General features: G+C 34.6%; 3 protein-coding genes across 5 annotated transcripts; all 3 read left to right on the top strand.

Moving 5' to 3' along the window:
- Window positions 1-6,450: 6,450 nt before the first annotated feature.
- LOC108966155 (clavesin-2) lies at window positions 6,451-11,311 on the top strand. Of its 3 annotated transcripts, none has more exons than XM_018928915.1 (4): window positions 6,451-6,890; window positions 9,940-10,296; window positions 10,357-10,729; window positions 10,815-11,310. In XM_018928915.1, exons 2-4 carry the CDS (start codon window positions 9,968-9,970, stop codon window positions 11,067-11,069), a joined length of 957 nt encoding a protein of 318 aa, XP_018784460.1. In that variant the 5' UTR covers window positions 6,451-6,890; window positions 9,940-9,967; the 3' UTR covers window positions 11,070-11,310. The 3 variants fall into 3 exon arrangements, with proteins under 3 accessions (XP_018784460.1, XP_018784461.1, XP_018784459.1); XM_018928916.1 differs by having other exon boundaries at window positions 6,452-6,536; XM_018928914.1 differs by lacking the exon at window positions 6,451-6,890 and adding an exon at window positions 7,328-7,451 and having other exon boundaries at window positions 10,815-11,311.
- A 3,004-nt stretch (window positions 11,312-14,315) lies between these two features.
- On the top strand, window positions 14,316-15,616 carry LOC108966160 (alpha-tocopherol transfer protein-like). The gene is made up of 3 exons (XM_018928922.1): window positions 14,316-14,789; window positions 14,855-15,227; window positions 15,295-15,616. The coding sequence occupies exons 1-3, from the start codon at window positions 14,482-14,484 to the stop codon at window positions 15,550-15,552; spliced, it is 939 nt and encodes a 312-aa protein (XP_018784467.1). The 5' UTR covers window positions 14,316-14,481; the 3' UTR covers window positions 15,553-15,616.
- Window positions 15,617-17,269: 1,653 nt separating this feature from the next.
- On the top strand, window positions 17,270-18,474 carry LOC108966169 (alpha-tocopherol transfer protein-like). Its single transcript, XM_018928931.1, has 3 exons — window positions 17,270-17,622; window positions 17,699-18,071; window positions 18,152-18,474. Exons 1-3 carry the CDS (start codon window positions 17,315-17,317, stop codon window positions 18,407-18,409), a joined length of 939 nt encoding a protein of 312 aa, XP_018784476.1. The 5' UTR covers window positions 17,270-17,314; the 3' UTR covers window positions 18,410-18,474.
- The last annotated feature ends 1,128 nt before the right edge of the window (window positions 18,475-19,602 follow it).

Here is a 19,602-nt window from a genome sequence, read left to right as displayed (position 1 = left end):
CATATGTTTAATGCTTTAATTTTTTACTTCACATTTAATAATCGAATCGAAAATTTTTTTTATACTTCTAAAAYATCATAATTTTTAATTGTTATAAATTTCAATAAAAAACTCTATTGTAAATATTTATTACATATTTATGTAATGAAACAATATTTAAGAAATTTCATTTAGCTAATACATATGCATACATACATATATAATTAGGTATTTGTAAAAATTCTATCGGCTCGTAGAGTTTTTAATAAGTACAATTCCCTACACTATAAAAAAATTGAATTTTAACTTATGCTATTTTTGTTTGCAGTGGACTTATGCGCTTAATCTTATTTGTTGTATATATTAGACAGATTAACTGCATTTAAGTTCACTGTATGAATCTACAACCGACAAATTAATTTTAATAATTATTAATTAAAAGTGAATTTAAATTGTTTAAAAGTAATAAATAAATATTATGAGTTAAAACAATATTTTTGTTTTTGTTATGAAATGGTTAATTATTGGATATATTTATATTGGACAGCGGAAGCTGAAAATATGATGTAGTGAATCGTAAATAATAAAAAACTCAATTTCGATTTTTTTGATTTTTTACTAAACTCTCTTTACGCGATTTCGTCATTTCGTTATGTTCTCAACTGAAATCATAATACATTTTTTTTTATTTTTATCCATTGTGCAATAACATAGATTATATTTCCTAWCTGTCAATATAGAAGACTTGTTAGAAATAGCTTCAGCATTAGTCCCTTGCATTTGTTTTACCGTTATATGTGGTTTATTTGCACAATAGCATCGCTGCCTTTCTATGATTTAATACGGATATTTAAGTGGATTTCATTGATTGACGAATCGTAACAATCGCACATTGTGTACTCATTTAGAGCAAATGCTTTGTCCACATATCAATTCGTTTATAGCGAGACGACCCTGAGCGCACGAAGTCACGTGCACGTTTTTAGTAATTTATTTTCGTTTTAAATCGATTTTAAAAGTTTTTTTTATTTAGCAAATACAGGGTGAGACAATAAAGAATTCTAGATGAACGAACAACAATGTTGGGCTGTTTATCACCAGTGATGTGTTGCTTAAGGTGAGTTTGTGTCCTATGATGAGTTATGTGTGATTTTGGTATGAACTTGAATGAAGCATAAGAAATCAAATTTAATGAGTTTTTGGTTAAAGAAGGCTCACGCCATTTCATGGCTTGTTAGGGAATTACATGGGTTTATAAGTTTCAAAAAATATACTTTGTTTATTGCCTTATTGAATTCTTTAACACCTCTAGAGTATTGTTCTAAATTTCCAAGTTGATCAGAGTAATAGTTTCGGAGATACAGAGGCTTCAGAACTTGCACGCTCAAGGTTACCTAGGCTAAACCCGTTTTTCTCAAAACTGTGTTTTTGAAGTAGATTGGCAAGATTTCTCCAGAACTACTCAATCGATCTCCATGTAATTTTACACAGATCTTTGARATAAAAAAAATCCGATTTTCAGTTTTATTTCCTTCGTCCAAAATCTGAGTTAAGGTTTTAACTGAAAGTCGTATTTTCTTCCTTCAGATGATGCTGGAAGGATTTATACCTGCAACGCGGGCGCATCTTTTTTCCGAGGAGTCGCCGGAAATGGCGTCGGAATGACGAAGTTTAAATTTATTTCCAAAAATTTTAAAATTTCTTTGTTAGTCGTGTATGTTTGAACCAATAAAACWTCTAATAAAATACTTAATTTTGTATATAAGAAAAGTTTTTTTTGGAAAAATGCTGTTTTTTACCCGAGGAGGCCTATCAAAAATATTAATCAAAATGTAAAAAACCGTTATCTGATATATTAAAAGAAGTTTCTGTATCAAAAATGTTCATCAAAATAAAAAATCCGTTATCTGACTCCACAGCTGACTCACCATTTTAGCTTTTGTAAGCAGTTGATCCGACAAGGTGTTCCGTCAATATTATTTTTTTGTGCTCATTATGTGTTTATATGCGTTTTTGTCTCTTAATAACAGCTTTTCTAGCTTTCTTTACAGCTGCCAAACATTATAACAGTTTCAGTTGCAYGTCAGAAAATTGCATGACAGTTCGTTATGAAAAACAGTTGCACCATTATTATTTTCCACACACCTCGCTGAACCTAGGTACATGCTTTTAGGTTTATTGCATCAACATTTAATTGGATAACAGTTGAAAATATTTGTATGCAGTGAAGATATTTGTATGCATACATGACTTCAAAACTAAAGTAATAAGAAGTAATTAAAAAAAAAAAACAAGAAAAAATATTTTTACTTATCCCAACATTACATAAAAAAATAGATATTAAGTAAAAATAAAATATAATATAGCGAAGTCAATTAACAAATTGTTGCGSCGGTGTGTAAGACCCAATTTTGTGTAGAAATTCGACATGGTGAATTGTTTGGCGAATGCAGAACGAAAATGCGATTAGCAAACAAAAGTGACAGAATAGATTAAAAAGTATGCCAAAAATGAGGGACGATTACATCGCACAGTGTTTACTCAAGCAAAAGTAAATGGCATTTAAATAGAAACAAGCAATTGACTTTGTAGCAAATTGAAATAAAAAAAACATAARAAAAAACCTAAAGATTGGTGGATTACGTAAGTAATTAATCACATGTCGACAATTGGATTTGGAACTACAAAAATCTTCTACGTTGACTAAAGKGCAAGGTAGCGTAACAGTTGTTTTTAACCTTAAAACCTTTTAWAATACAGTTTACTAAGCCATTATCCACTACCAACAATCGTCGCAAATTTACTTTTACTTGCATACATTGTAACGGATTGTAAATAAAACGCAAAACATTTAAATATTCATCAATATTTATCTCGTCGCCTTCAAAGTAATCCCCACTTATGCCAAGGATTTTTTCAGTCCTCGAAACACTTTTCATACGCCCTTTGTGGGATCGCCTTCAACTTCTTATCTATTTGATCGACTGAAAACGAGTTCCTCCTCGATACGAAATCTGGTGAATACGGTGGTTGCTACATGGTATTCATCGAGCAAGAACGCGTTTCATACCTAAAATATTCACCAAAAGCATTCTAACGGACTTGTGAGTGATGTCGAGGTCTCTTGCCATCTCTCTAACACTTGCTTGACAATCTTCAAACACCATACCCTTCACTTTTTAATATTTTCATAAGTTGAAGAKATCGMAGGTCGTCCAGTAGGAGRCATATCTTCAATAATCTCTCGACCGTATTTGTAGGCTTTGTACCACTAGTAGGCTTCTGGTTTTGATCAAACTGAATTACCGTTAACCCTTTCCANCATATCTTCAATAATCTCTCGACCGTATTTGTAGGCTTTGTACCACTAGTAGGCTTCTGGTTTTGATCAAACTGAATTACCGTTAACCCTTTCCAACATTTGCACCGATTCTGCATACGAAACTTGATTAGGAATACAAACTAATTTTTTTTCGACATTTTTATCCATTACAGCTACTATGAACAAACTCTTCGACAAATCGCGCTTATATTTGGCTTATTACTTGAGGACTCATTTACCCGGGGGATTTAATTACAATTTCCGTGTGATTTTTTGTAGTAATCTATGTCAATGTATGAGTGTGTATGTCTGTATATCGGCTTTCTAAGCATTAATTATACATGCGCATTTTTCTACCAAGCGGATATATGCTTTTTGCAGCACTCGCCTGACGGAAGTGCACAAATTGGCACAGAAATATGGTTATCTTCAGTGGGAATGCTTGAAATAATGAAAATATAATATTTCCCGTGCAACTTACTTGACCTTTATTTGCGGGCGCCTGCTTCTAGAGGGTGTCATTAAAAGCTGTTTTTTCTTAGTCAATAAGGTTTTTTTGTAGATGTACGAAAAATTGTACATAAGTAGCGTATGACCTCATTTGCATATTTCGTTCTGTTTTCTTTCTCAAATACCTTAAGTGTAAGAACTTGTCAAATGATTTATTGACTGTATGAATATTGTTGACTGAAACGTGAAGATACACATTGCATTCGTCACGATTGTTTCACTATTCACAGTGAATTTATGAATATATCCTTTTTCGTGTTGTTGTTTAAGAGGAAAATAGTGTTAACATTAAGGGATTAACATTAAGGTAAACAGATTGATCTATAAAAACACTATATGTATATATTTATTTTGATATTGTATTCATGTTTACTTTACTTTAAGATTCGAACATTTTATAAAATCATTAAAAATATAGTCCCACAATGATTTACTTAAAAATTTACTGAACGAGTACACAGTGTATACATCTATTACACATAAGTTCTTGGAAAGAAACTTATCCCTACAAATCCCGACTTAGGCAACGCGAACATAATGCCACGACTGGTTGGTTGAAAAGGGTGACCGGAATGCGGCAGCCACAATTAAGGCCATTGTACTCTCGGCTGATAACTGATTTAAGCATTATCCAACAACTTGGAGGATTTGGTGAGTAGCCTTATTCTATTACTACACAGCTACCCAATATCCCTTAAGTTAGAGTGTTGGGAGCCGTGGARTATATTGTTTCTCATCCAATTCTCTCATATGTCCGATACATCATCCGCTGCGTATGGCTTACATTCTGCCGAGTCCACTTTTCCATTTTTTGAAAGTGGAATGTTAATATAGGTGCCCTGTGATAGCCTCAACAATCTTGCTGATGCTTACTTTGCCAAGGAGTAAGGATTTTATCTATCTGTCTGTTCACCATCAATACTACCTCAAAGTAACTTTAACGTCATAAGTAATTTTTCTAAAGTTACTGAAGCTATTTAAGATTAGAGAGAAGTAGAGTAGAATTGAAACGATGTAATAGTGACTGTTTCATTGAAGACTCTAGAAAATATACGTATAGGATAAAGAATCAACATGACGAGCTGAATTGATTTAATCCATCCGTCTATCTGTTTGTCTGTATATACGTGAATTAATCTCTCAGATTTGAGATAAATTTTACACGCGTACTTTTCTCCGCTAGAAGTTGTTCATAAGATATAACTGCTATACAAACTAATCGATGAAACTCAAGTCCATGAAAAACTTTTTTATTTAAAAATATATTTTCATAAAATTTGGCATAGATTACTGTCCAATGCAACACTACAATCTTCGAAAAAATGGTTGAGATCGAACCTYTTCTGGATGTAGCACATAACTACATTCAAACTGACCGATCAAATAGAGATAAATCTTGTTATACGCCTTTGTGTTCTAAGAAATGCCACTGTGTATAATATAACGGTGTTATATGGGTTTACGAGTTTCAAAAATCGATTTTTTATTGTCTTATTAAACTCCACCACAGCTCTAGAATATTTTCCAAATTTTCAAGTTTATCCAAGTAATAGTTTCGGAGATACAGCCTTGAGAACTTGATTAAGTGCCTCGTCTTTAAACACGTTTTTCTCGAAACAGTGTTTTTGAAGTCGGTTGACAAGATTTCTCGAGAACTACTCAATCGATTTTTATGAAATTTCACACAGGTCTTTGAGATACAATTCTTCAAGATATGGACGAAGGATATTTTTTGCTAAAAATCCAATTTTCAGTTTTTCTTTGTTCAAGTTCTAAGTTAAGGTTTAGGTAATTGTAGAAGATTGTTTTCTGATATTTTGGAAACTCTCTTATCACCTTCCTTTAATGCTTTATTCGACAGTTAACCAATTTACTTAATTTCCAGCAAAGCAACTTACTTCCTACGTCTTTATGCATAATATTTGTTGTTATAAAGGCATGTTTTAGTTTTTTTTTTTTTTTTGATTCCGAAAACTGTCATGTTGAGGTCACTGTGCCTGCAGGCACTTGCATACAAGTCATGTTAATGCGAGTGGCCATACGAATTGCTTGCCGATAATCTACTTAGGATCAATAAACGCAAACCATCGTATATTTGTTTGGCTTTATTTTATTGCTATGCATAGTTGTTATTTTTGTTGTTGCTAATATGTTTTATTTTTAGTTTATTGCCACAGACGTTTTGGAGGGTGGTGGATTCCTGGCTTTTTTGTTCATGGCATTAACTAATTTTGTTCGATATGTGTGCACACTCGCACATACACACGCATATGTACTTGGCAACATATGTTTTTGGTATATTTGTTAATTTGTGTGGTTGCGTTTTTTACTTTTCTTATAATTTGTAGTGTTTGCAGCGCAGCGGTGACTGCTTTTCTAGCGTGTTTTATTGCAACTCACGGTTCGTTTTATATACTTAATTGTTTCTTGTATTTTTTTTTTTTTACTTTTATTGCTTTAGCACTTTGCAGTTTGTAATTTTTTCTGGATTTTTTGTATTTGTTTTTTTTTTATATTTTTTTATTTGTTTTAATTTTTTACTTTTAGTTTTTTTTTATTGCATTATTTTGATTTGTTGTCTTTGCTTTCGCACTCGATTTCATTGTATTGACAGATTGCGCTRCTGTTTGGCGGCATTCGCGGCAATAGCGCTGTGACAGTTGCTCGTGGCGCCTCAGACGGTGCGCTACAAAAACCGGTGATTTCTTCCCATTCAACTTCACCTGTTAGTGGCAAGCGTTGCTTTTTTTTGCTTTTGCAACCAGTCTTCGAGCGGAAGCAGAGAGTGGAAGTGCGAGAGTGCATGTGTGCGGATTGCCTTGTGTTTATTTAATTGCTTGCCTTTTGTATTGTTTCATACGTTACGACGTGGTTTCTAATACAAAAATTTGTTATCATTTCTATCAAAATCCAAAAGTGCAATTTTTTTCGCTAGCAACGTGATAATTTACGAAATAAATTGAATCGATTATTGCCTTGAGCGGTGTGCTGAGTAAAAGAGAAAGAGAAACCGACGCGCGAAAAACAATTAGCTGTCAACTATACTTACCGTTCTAATTTTTTTCTTGAATTTTTTTTGGTAAGTCGCCAAATAACGTTTGCATTCTTCAAATTTTCAGTTGCCAAACTGAAAAAACAAAATCTTAAAAGGTCAAAACTAGCAAATTGTTGGAAACTTTTATTTAAATTAACCCAATTTTTATGATTTTCGGGTTTAATATCTCCGAAATTTCATTGAGTTTTGCACAGTCCTCCAAAAAAAAAGTTTTCTTTTTACCTGCAGATATGTAGAATCGTTAATATTGGGTAGTCGAAAAAGTCTTTTCGTATTTTGTCAATAGATGTCGTTGCAGTCGTTTATCTCCAGTGCTACCAATCACATTGTGTCATACCATATAATATGTAGTGTTGGAAAGGTGAGATTTTGAGCTACGTTTAATCAAAAAATAAAAGCATATTCGGGAAATTGAAAAAAGTTACAACTGTTCAAAAATGAGTGAAAATAATGAATTTTTTGTAATACAATACCATACAAGCAAAAAAATTTATCTTTCACTCCTAAACACGTTTACTTGCCTACATATTTGTATAAAATGCATTGAGCTCCTTAATTAAAAAGCTGGTGGCGGGAAATGAGCAGGTAAATAAATATAGAAAAGCGCAAAAAGTCGACAAAGTGCATACAACTTAAAACAAGTTGAAACTATTCAAGCATGAAACAAAATTAAAAGCGAAAAATCAAATCAAAAGTGCTAAATTAGACTATGGAGTGTAAAAATTATTCGTATTTGATCACATATAATGTCAATTTCAACTAAATAAACTGCTGAAAGCTGCGAAATAGTAATTTGATGACGCATTGATTTGCTTATCGATTATTCACATGGATGGCATGGAATCGAAACGCGGATAGGGCAAAGCGACTTCGTCGCGTCTACCTTTAGCAATATTGTCGAACTTGAAGTTAAAAAAAGGGGTTTCGAATATTGGCCGTATGACTGAGTTTCCTCGGGTAAAAAATAGCCTTTTTTTTTGATAAAAAATATTTCTTTGTTGATTCCAATATATAGTTTTAACGTGTCAATCTAAATTTTTTAAATAAGTTAAGAAAACTATAAGCAGCAAAGTCGTTTCTAATTATAAGACCACCACTCTACATGTACTTAACTACAAATCGTTCAACTTAATTTCGAAAATTCACGTTTTGTAAATTTATGGTTAATAAAATCAACAACATCAGCAATATTGAGACCCAGCTGAAAGTGTACACGACATATTATGTTGAAATCGTAAATTTAAGGCGTTCAAAATACAGCTTACGCAAGAACCAAAGCCTCTCTAACATCTCATGCGACCTCGCTTCGCTCTATGTTGTACGACGTTGTTGAACCAAATTTTGTTTAGCGATGAGACTCATTTCGGGCTCAATGGTTATGTAAACAAGCAAAATTTAAGCATTTTGAACGAAGAGTAATTTAAAGAGACTCAAGAGATGCCATTTCATCCAGAAAAAGCAACATTTTGGTGTGGTTTCGATCCATATGTCTTCAAAAATGAAGCCAGTGAGAAAGTAACCGTCAATTGAGACCGTTATCGCGCCATGATAACCGACTATTGGTTGCCTGATATGAAAACTCGCGAGCTCGGCCATATTTTATTTTAATAAGACGCCGCCGCTTCCCACACATCGCATCAATCAATGGATTTATAGAGCGAACACTTCGATGAGTAGATTACGATTTAGGTCTGGCGTTAGATTTTTTTCTGTTGGTATATGTGAATTCTGCAGTCCATGTGGACAATTCTACTTCGATTCAGGCCATGGACATTTAAAACATTACGCATGTGAATCCCAGTTACCAGTCGAATTGCTCGAACGAGTCAACGAAAGTTGGACTCAACGGATGGATCATCTCAGACGTAGCCGCGGCCTACAAAAGAGATAATCTCCAAAAATTAATGCCAAAGAATGTTCTTTCGTATGATAWTAAACATTTCATATTAAAGTTGATGTGTGTGTGTTTTTTTTAAATAGGGGAAACTTAAAATGTGTCACCCTTTACTAGTACATTCAAAGTTTAGTATTACAATTTATTACAATTTTCTTCGACACAAGGAAAGCATCCCCTTTACTTTGAATTTATTAAATATTTCCGTGCGTCTTTCACGCTTCTTTACTTAAAAGTCCATTGATTTACATGTTTCATATCTCCTTCCTTGTATGCAACTGATAATTGTGTTTAAATTATAAGAAAAAACATTGCTTTAAATAACATAATAATAAATTATAAATGAAGCACATAAAGCATAGGCCAACCTGTTGACTTTCTTTAAGACAATACAAGCGCTGATATCAGATATCAAAAAAGTCATAAATCATACGACACTCGGACGCAATTAATCTACTTATATACATACATACTGTAATATACATATTAGGGTGATTCAAAAAAAAATTTTTTTTCGTTTGGTACTCTGAAAAATAGGTTCCTAGACTCCTTAACTTAGTCGAAAAATCATAAGAGACCATTTTCATGGAGCAATAAATTTGCTACAAAACTATGAGTTTCATCATTCATAATGATTTTTTTCATTGACTTATAGAATTCATAAGAAATAAAAAGATATTTTTTCAAGTAGTTGGAAGCGAGATATAAATTTTTCTATATGATAATAAGAAAAAATTGAAAATTGTAAGTAGGTGGACCTTCCCGTTACAATTAAGAAATCATTCTYGGAGAGCTTCCTTAGAGGTGTCTAGGAACCTATTTTTCGTAGTACCAAACGAAAAAAAAAAATTTTTTTTTTTTAATCACCCTAATACATATGCCTTTTACATATAAGATTCCCGAATGCATGCATAAAACCATTGAGACCCTACTCAAGAGCCATTACACATACTCATTTTATTATTTACAATGCTTTCGCATAAAAATATACTATTATCTTAATCGCCTTTATACAATTAACGGTGGTGTATTTAGATAACATTAGCAAGCCAAATAATTCACCCAGAAGTCAGTGCAGAATGTAGCTTCGGTTTACCAACAACTATCATAGAAAGTTGCTGCAAATTTTTTTATTAAATTCATTTAACGCTGCTCACTTAAAAAGGAGTCTACTTTTAGGCGCACTCGGTACCAACGTCATCCACAAATGAATCCCATAAGCGACGATGCAGCGCCAATTCTACGACCGCTTGCGCCCACTTTAGAGAAAATCGCCTGCGAAGAGCTGAATGAGGTGCCCAATCGTGTGGCAGACGATGTGCTGGCGCTGCGTCAATGGATACACAAACAACCGCATTTGTGTGCGCGCACGAATGATCAGTTTCTCGTCGGCTTTCTGCGCGGCTCCAAGAATAGTTTGGAAAAGGCGAAGCAGAAAATCGATAGATACTACACATTGAAGGCGGCCTTGCCGGAGGTCTTCAATGAGCGGCGACAGGTGGACGATCCGCTAGTGATGGAAATTGTACGCCTAGGGTAAATATTAAACGTGGTTTTCGTAATGATATATTAGCACTACAAACCTTCCGTTTATAGCATTATCTTACAGATTCCGTTGCCCGCCGACTACCATGGCCCCTGCATAACGATCATACGCGCATGCTSGTACGACACCACCAAATATAAATTCGCCGATATTATACGCGTCGGTTCGATGTTTGGCGAAATTATGACAATCGAGGATGACAATTCCACAGTTAGCGGGTATATTGAGATTATGGATATGTCTAATGTGAGTGGTCAACATTTTCTGCAATTGAAACCGGATTTGCTGCGCAAGTTCTCGACCTTCGCTGAGGAGGCAATGCCAATGCGTCAACRTGGCACACATTTTATTAATGTACCGACGGCGTTCGAGAAGGGCTTCCGGACACTAAGCACTTTCTTTCCGGAGAAAATGCTCAGTCGGGTGCGTATGTTTTAAACGCAATATTTTGTTTTGTAAAGTATTTGTAAATAAATTTGAAAATTGTGTAACTTCTGTATGCACACAGATTTCAGTCAACTCTAATCCCGAAGCGTTGTTCGAGTTCGTGCCACGTGAACATTTGCCGCAGGAGTATGGCGGTGAGAATGGCACCATAGCCGATATTGTGGAGCGCATGGAAGCGAAATTGTTGCGTTATCGCGACTACTTTTTGCTGGAATCGGAATTCGGCACTAATGAGAAGTTGCGAGAGGGCGCACTCTATAATTATGAGAACATTTTCGGGCTGGAGGGTTCATTTCGTAAATTAGAAGTTGACTAGCCACAAGCTACTTTTATAATAATAATTTTGTGTTTTTTCATTGATATTTGCTGTTTYTACATACATACATACATATAAAAGTGAGTTTATATTCAATAGAAATTATGACTGGAGACTCCCAGTGGATGTCTGTATAAGTTATTGATTTTGTAAATAAATTGAAGTAATAATTGTGTCGAGATAAAAAAATCGAATAAAAACAATTAGCGAAATTACAAAAAAAATTTAGTATCTTAAAAGATTTTCATTGCTTCTATAACTATTAAAAAATAAAAATTATAAGAAAAAAAAAAACAATTTTCCAATAGGTCGTTAGGTCGTAGGTAGGGAAATTTCATACGAACTGAACTTCAAAGAGTTTAAAAGTTTAAAAAAATAATTTTTTGCTTTCGTTTCTGTATAATAAAAAGTAACTTTAATTAAAGAAAATAAATTTTAATAATTTGAAATATTTTCTATAGACTCAGCATAATCGTTATACCACCAATAAAAAAATGTAAGTACATATGGGGTTTTTCAATAGGGCACCACAAAAGTAGACCGATAGGGACAGTAAACGACGATATCATTTTCCCACTCTTTTGAAATTTCTCTTCAATAAAGTTTGCCATTTCAGCATGCAAATATATTTAGAGATCTAACAACGAGCGCCAACTTTTCGATATCATTTTTGTAGTACGATTTGTAATTTAAAATAGGGCTTAATTTTGGCGAACACCTCTTCATTCGACGAAATTTTTTTCCAGCCGAGCGTTCTTTTGAGATCTGAGAACAGGAAATAGTAGCTTAGAGGCAGATCTTTAGAATATGGCGGGTAGAGAAGCAATTCGACGCCTAATTCAATGATTTTTGTCACCGTTTTCACTGYTTCCAATAACGGTATRTAATAGTCGTTGTTTATGATGGTCTTTCCTTTTACAAGGTAGGCAATAAAAAATATTCAAAGAATCCCAAAAAAAACCCCAAAATACAKACGTTATAACCTTGCCAAATGACTGTTGCCATTTTCCACGCTGRGGTGGGTTCATCGTTTACAGTGCATTCAGATCAGAGTCGATTCTACTTTGGAGTGAAATGATGGAGCCATGTTTCAGCTTTAACATCTCCAAACACGGTTCTGAATCGTCAGCTCGTCGTTGTTTTTGGTTAAATGTGAGCTCAGCCGGATCCCACTTTGTACAGAGCTTTCTCATACMCAAAATATTCGGGAATGATATGATGTACACGTTCAGCTGATATTTTTAAATTGTCTGCTATCTCGAATAACTTCATTTTACGGTCTTTCAAATTCATTTTGTGGATTGTTTTTGATATTTTCGTCGGTAACAAAATGTTTTGGACGCCACTGCGTTCACCGTTTTCGGTGCTCATTTTGACTCGATCAAACTTAGCTAACCACTTTTCAACGGTTGTCTTCCCAGGTAAAAGATAATAGTTATAATGTTGATTAATCCAAATCTTGGTTTCAACAGTATATTTCCCCCCAAATACATTACACGACTCTACAAAAAAAATTTCGTTCTTTGTCCTAAAGTTTATTTTATGATTTTCTGATTGATTATAAACAAAAACTATAGGAAAATACCTTTTTTTCGTATAAAGTTTGCTTTTGTAAAAGTTATAAACCCCAACTTTTACAAAAGAGATAGTAACTACATTTTACTTTTTTGATAGTACTTATTTTGATAGTAAAACTTAATAAAAACAATTAAAATGGTTTTTTAAGTGATTTCATTTTCAACTAAMAATTAAAACCACATATTTAAAAAAATATCGTTAAAACGGTTTCCTAAATAAAAAAAACAAACTTTTTCATGTCATATATTAAGTGAACATCTCCATTAGCCCTGCATATTGGCCGGCTYCACAATTTTTTGATGTTTATCAAGRACAATCGGTCAAGCGGACAACTCTATAGAGAACTCTGAACAGAAAGGCTGGCAACCAGATATTGAGAAAGCAACCTTCAATTTTTGTATGAGCATATWCAAACTTTAACCTCAAGTACAATTCCTTGGATTCTTTTACCGACAAAAAACGTTTTCCGTCTCTATTCGTAAACAAAATTTTTATTGCATTGAATAGTTTATTATGTGAATAATAGTATAAAATGTATACCACAGCAACGTGTGGCCGGATTSACTAGTATATATGCAAATTTTCGATTCAAAATAATATTAATTCGTTCGATATTTGTAATCCAGGAATCAGGAATATGGCGTTTGAATTGTATTATACTGCTATTAATTGCTCCTGAAATCTATAGCAATTAGATAAACGTTTATCTAATCTCAAAATTTTATTGGTWACTTACTTTTATATTTCGRCACACAMACATACTTATTATAATATCTATAGCGATTAGATAAGCGTTTATCTAATCTCAAAATTTTATTGGTAACTTACTTTTATATTTCGGCATACAAACATACCTATTGTAATATCAGTGATAAGGTTCGAAATAATTGGGTTAGGCTAAGCACATAGTGAGAGCGAAGTACTGCAGAATGAGGTGAGCAGTGAAAAAGTAATAATTTATATTGTACGTAATAAAAATCACATAAAAGTTTAAGGCAAGACCATTGCCTTAACTTTTTATTTGACATTTTTTAAATCTATAAATCACGGTACTATGATAATAATGCTTTCGCGGCTTCATGGCATGGCTCTATCTGCTGTGTTTATATTTAAACAAATTTAACAAAATCGAAATAAATGACACTCCTTTACTTTAATATGTCAAAACTTTCTTTTGGTTTTAAAAGTACTGACCTTTTAGCTTAAAGAAACTAAAAATACACAAAAGGCAAAGACTGGAAGTGAAAATAAAATCATTTCCATAAGGAAAGATTGGTTCGTACCCAAGGGCGGATCCCCTTTCACGCAGTTCAAACAAAAAAAGTCAAAAGTTATATATTATTTTCAGTGAGCCACAAAAATCATCAGACCAGATCAACCAGAAGAAGTAATTATATAGTACACATAGTCCTTACACTTTCACTTTCATCTTAAGAACACGCGGAAATATTGAAATGTTCGTTGCTCCACTCTGTATTTAGCCTTAGGCAAGTCACTGAGCTTTATTAATGATAAAAAATTTCCAAAAAAAAAGTTCTGTTTGCAAATAAAAGTTGGTAACATTGTACAAAATTACTTTTAGATTGTAATGCCATATCATTTCCTGGACATTGCTCCGCGCACTTCTTTTCTAGAAATAGCACCATTTAAGCTTTCTTATCAACACAATTGATTATGCCATTATCGACGTATTTAAAAAAAAAAATGTCTGATAATAAGAGCAGCTAACAAAAATACCACAATTTGAGTCACCACAAAGCAGTAAAGCATTAAAATAGTCTACGAGGACCTGTTTAGGCGAAAGGTCGTTTTACAAAAAAAAAAAGAGCAAACAATGTCACAACCTGCTGTAAGACCACTAAGTGCACAACTTCAAGCAGCCGCAATTAAAGAATTGAATGAGGTGCCCGAACGTGTGGCGGCCGACATCGAGGCGCTGCGCACCTGGATCCAACAACAGCCACACCTGCGCGCACGTGACGATGATCAATTCTTGCTCTCCTTCCTGCGTGGTTGCAAATTTAGTCTGGAGAAGGCCAAAAGCAAAATTGACAAATTTTATACGTTGCGCACCAAATATCCGGAATTCTTCACCATCAACGATGTGAACGAAAAAAAGGTGCGCGAACTCATAAATACAGGGTAAATGTTTGAAGAATTTCATATTAAGTAGATCACGTTTTTAGAACTTCTTTGTAATTGCATAGCATACTTGTATATTTGCCGACACCGCTAAATGAAGATGGGCCACGTATTGCTGTGGTAACTCTGGGCACTTACTCAGTTGACAAATATTATATAGAAGATGTGGCGCGAACTCTGGAAGGCATACAGGAGATATTCATGCTCGAAGATGACAATGCCGTTGTGTATGGCATAACAACAATAGTCGATGTGAAAAAGGGTTCGACGGCGCATCTAATGCATATGTCACCATCGAGTATTAAAAAAATGACTGTTTTCTCGGAAGAGGCCTTGCCATTTCGCACCAAGGCTACACATTTTATAAATATACCAAATGGTTTCGAAACGTTCTTTAATGTGTTTAAACACATGTTGTCGAAGAAACTACAAAAGCGAGTGAGTATATAATGGAAAACTGTTGATTTTGCGCTCTTAAACCAAAATTTTCTCACTGTAACTATAGCTCTCTCTGCATGGCAATAAATTGGATAAACTTTACGAGCACATTCCTTTGAAATATTTGCCCAAAGACTATGGTGGTGAGAACGGTTCCATTGCAGAGGGCATTGCCGACCTCAATCAGAAACTTGATGCGTACCGCGAATACTTTAAGGCGAATGCGCAATATGGAACGGACGAAAAACTTCGTCCTGGTAAACCACTCGATTTCGATGAAATTTTTGGTGTGCAGGGTTCTTTCAGAAAATTGGAAGTAGACTAATCAAATATACATATGTATAATGAAAACACYACATTTTCAATAAAGGTAAAATTTTCCGTAGAAAGCAGGTCTCTTAAGTGCTAGTAAAAGCACTTCTTATTTGGCGTTTAGGTGAGAAGTAATCGACAATTTTCTCTTCCGGATTGTGTGGTGCTAAAGCAATATGCCTAACTGCTAGATTTATCACTTCATTCTGTTGACGAGTGTTTCTTCTTCTTCTTTACTACCGTCGTAACCGCTTACGCGGTTGTAGCCGAGTTAACGACAGCGCAACAGTCGAAGTCAGGTCTTTCTCCACCAGTCATTCCAGCGGAGTGGAAGTCTTCCTCTCTTCAGCTTCTCCGGCGGTTGCTGCATCGAATACTTTCAAAGTTGGAGTGTTTGCGTCCATTCGGACGACATGACCTAGCCACCGTAGCTGCTGTCTCTTAATTCGCAGAACCATGTCATAAATAGTCCGAACTAAAACCTGTTGGCAAGAGATGTTCTGCGTTGGATTTCGAGGCTGACGTTGTTTTTGGTGTTGATGCTGATTCCAAGATAGACGAAATCATCTACGACYTCGAAATTATGACTGTCAACAATGACGTGGGAGCCAAGTCGCGAGTGCGACGACTGTTTCTTTGATGACAGGAGATATTTCGTCTTGCCCTCCTTCACCACCAGACTTATTTGATTCGTTGCCGGTGTGGTTGTTAAGGCCAATGATATCGAAAGAGAATCGCCTTGTGTGAAACCTCRCTTAGTATTGAACAAACTAACGAAGCTTTTGATGTTGTCAGTTGTTTATTTGCCAGGTCTAAAGCCACACTGACAAGGTCCAATCAGTTTGTTGATGGTGGGCTTTAATCTTTCACACAATACGCAATACGATAGAACCTTATACGCGATGTTGAAGAGGCTTATCCCACGGTAGTTGGCGCAGATTGTGGATTGGGCAGAGCACACTTAAATTCCAATCGTTGGTCATGCTCTCGCTCGACCATATTCTACAAAGAAGCTGATGCATGCTTCTTATCAGTTCTTTGCCGTCGYTTTTGCATAGCTCGGCCGGCAATCCATCGGGTTCACCTTCTCCTGGCGTTATGCCTTCACWGCCGTTCAGAAGACTGCAGCAGTGTTTACTCCATAATTACTACGAGTTCTACAAGAGTATGCTCCGGTCTTGAAACCTTCTATTAGTCGGCGCATTTTTCGTAGAATTTGCGAGCGTTACGTCTATCCGCCAGCTTGTCAAACTCTTCATACTCACGCATTTCTGCCTTCGTAGACGAGTGTTATTATATTGGTAGTTGAAAAAGTATTTTCGTATTTCTAAACAAACATAAACTTATGTATTTWTGTATACAACAATTTCAAAATATAGCGAATTTCTCACCTTTCCAACACTGTGACACAATGCAATTTTTAGCATGTAGATATACAAAGACATCTATTGACAAAATACGAAAAAACTTTTTCGACTACCCAATATATGAAGACTTATGGACATACATMAATATATGCTGATTAGAAGAAATTGATAATCTCAAGCTTCTAGCGTACTATATATTGCAGTATATATACTTATGTACATATGTATGTACAAAGCTATAACTATTATAAAATGAACAATGTATCGCAAATTCTTATCATTTCGTGATCTAATCAATAAACCGATATTATGCCGTGTCGTTATTGATGTAAGAMAAGATTTCCATACTAGTTGGYTTTTGAGTGCATTATAGAGCAGTACAAAGWTTAAACATACACTTCCCTCACAATGGCAGAACTCAATATACGCAGAATTAGTGCAGAATTGCAGAAAATCGCCAACGAGCAGCTGAATGAGGTGCCCGCACATATTGGCGATGATATTGCARCGCTACGCACCTGGATCAAGCAGCAGCCACATTTGCGCGCACGAGACGATGATCAATTTTTACTCTCATTTCTCCGTGGCTGCAAATTCAGTTTGGAAAAGGCGAAGGGTAAAATTGATAAATACTATACGTTGCGCACCAAATATCCGGATTTCTTTGGCGCGTACGATGCTGATGACGCAATGCTTCGTACAATTATTAATGCTGGGTGAGAAATTAAACGATTCAATTGCATTTCTGTGAAGAAAATTAAACACATTTACGTGTATTTCTATGCTTAATAGCATAATTCTGTTGCTGCCGAAACCATTGCACGAGCATGGCGCACGCATTATACTCATACGTCAGGGTGCACTGCCAGCCGATAAATACACGATCGAACATTTCATACGCGCCGCAAGTCATTTACAAGAAATTATAATACGCGAGGATGATCACGCCATTATATCGGGTATGATATCGATTGTTGATATAGAAGATTGTACGACTGGACATGTTATGCAAATGACGCCAAGCGTTATGAAGAAAATGTCCGTACACGCCGAGGAGGCGGTGCCTTTACGACCAAAGCAACAACATTTCATACATACACCCAGTGGCTTTGAAACAGTTTTCAATGCAATGCGTCCATTCATGAGCAAGAAACAACAGAATAGAGTAAGTTTTTAAAAGCACCGAAGGCTCAGAATTGTTTTTTATTAATGTCAAGAAATAAAAAAACTGTATGTGTCTTATAGATTTCAGTGCATGCCGAAAAGTTGGATAGATTTTATGAACATGTACCAAGGTCTTATCTACCCGTGGAATATGGCGGCAATAATGGCACGATAGCAGAGATTATCAACTATACAAATAAACAGTTGGACGARTATCGTGCATATTTTAAGGAAAATAAGAATTACGGCACTGATGAAAGCTTGCGCTCGGGCAAAGCCATCGATTTTGAAAGTTTATTCGGTGTGGAGGGTTATTTCAGAAAACTGGAGGTGGACTAGATTTTATTGAACGAACCTGTTTTAATATTCAACGCAAAAATTCTAAATTATAACATATTTAAGATCTTATTCTTATCTTATCTTATCTTATTTTATCTTATCTTATAATTCATTTTTATAAAATAAAGGAAAATATTGGGTAGTCGAAAAAGACTTTTYGTATTTTGTCAATAGATGTCGTTACAGTGCTATATCTCCAGTGTTACCAATTACATTGTGTCATACCACATAGTGAGTGGAAAAGGTGAGATTTTAGCTTCATTTAACCAAAAACAAAATTTAATTCGGGGAAGTTGAAAAAAAGTTATGGCTGTTCAAAAATGAGTGAAAATTTGAGAATTTGAAATTTGGAAATTTTTGTRTAAAAAAGCGAAGCATGTYACACACGCCAKCAATGAAATTTGTGAAGTTTTCGGAGACGATGCTGTATCAGTTTGTGCAGCACAACAATGGTTCGCTCGCTTCAGYTCTSGAAATTTCGAAATTTCGAGTTAGACTGATGAAAGTGTTAAACTGATAGAATAATGGCTCTAGCGTAAAAATGGCAAAATGTTCTCGACCAAAATGGTACATATTTGTTTATTTATTTAATAGAATAAATGTAAAAAAGATAAGTTGCATTTTGTTTAGAWATACGAAAAGACTTTTTCGACTACCCATAAATAAATACTTTTACCTTTGAGGTAAAAAATTCACAAAAGTGTAGTAATTGGAACCGTAGTGAATTTTTAYGCCATTACACACACCTTTTCAAAACCACTATAAAAATTTAATTTTATAGCGTTCTGCTCAGGATGTTATTAAGAGAGAGTTACATACTTAGGTATCCATATTAACACCTTTTTTCATTGCAAGCAAATATTTATTTTGTTTTTCATAGTGTGTTTCATTATTAACGTTGAAATKATAAGTGCGTTTTTTTCAAGGTAACCGAAGCACAAATGTTGCCAAACTACTTACGAGGGCGAGACGATAATTACTTATTTTGAAAAAATGTCGTTTTTTCTCAATATTTTAGTTCAATACAATTGACGCATTCATACTCCGATATCTTTAAGGGGTTACATGGGYTTACGGATTTCCAAAAATCGATTTTGCTTATTATTTTATTTAGTTCTMCAACACCTCTAGAATATTGTCCTAAATTTTCCAGTTAATCCGAGAAATATTTKTGAAAATGCAGCCTTGAGAGC

The sequence above is a fragment of the Bactrocera latifrons genome, unplaced genomic scaffold (genome assembly GCF_001853355.1).
Source record: "Bactrocera latifrons isolate USDA-ARS-PBARC rearing strain unplaced genomic scaffold, ASM185335v1 scaffold_157, whole genome shotgun sequence".
Classification (NCBI taxonomy): domain Eukaryota; kingdom Metazoa; phylum Arthropoda; class Insecta; order Diptera; family Tephritidae; genus Bactrocera; species Bactrocera latifrons.
The sequence above is the reverse complement of the archived record's forward strand: the minus strand, read 5'-3'. Positions and strand labels throughout refer to the sequence as shown.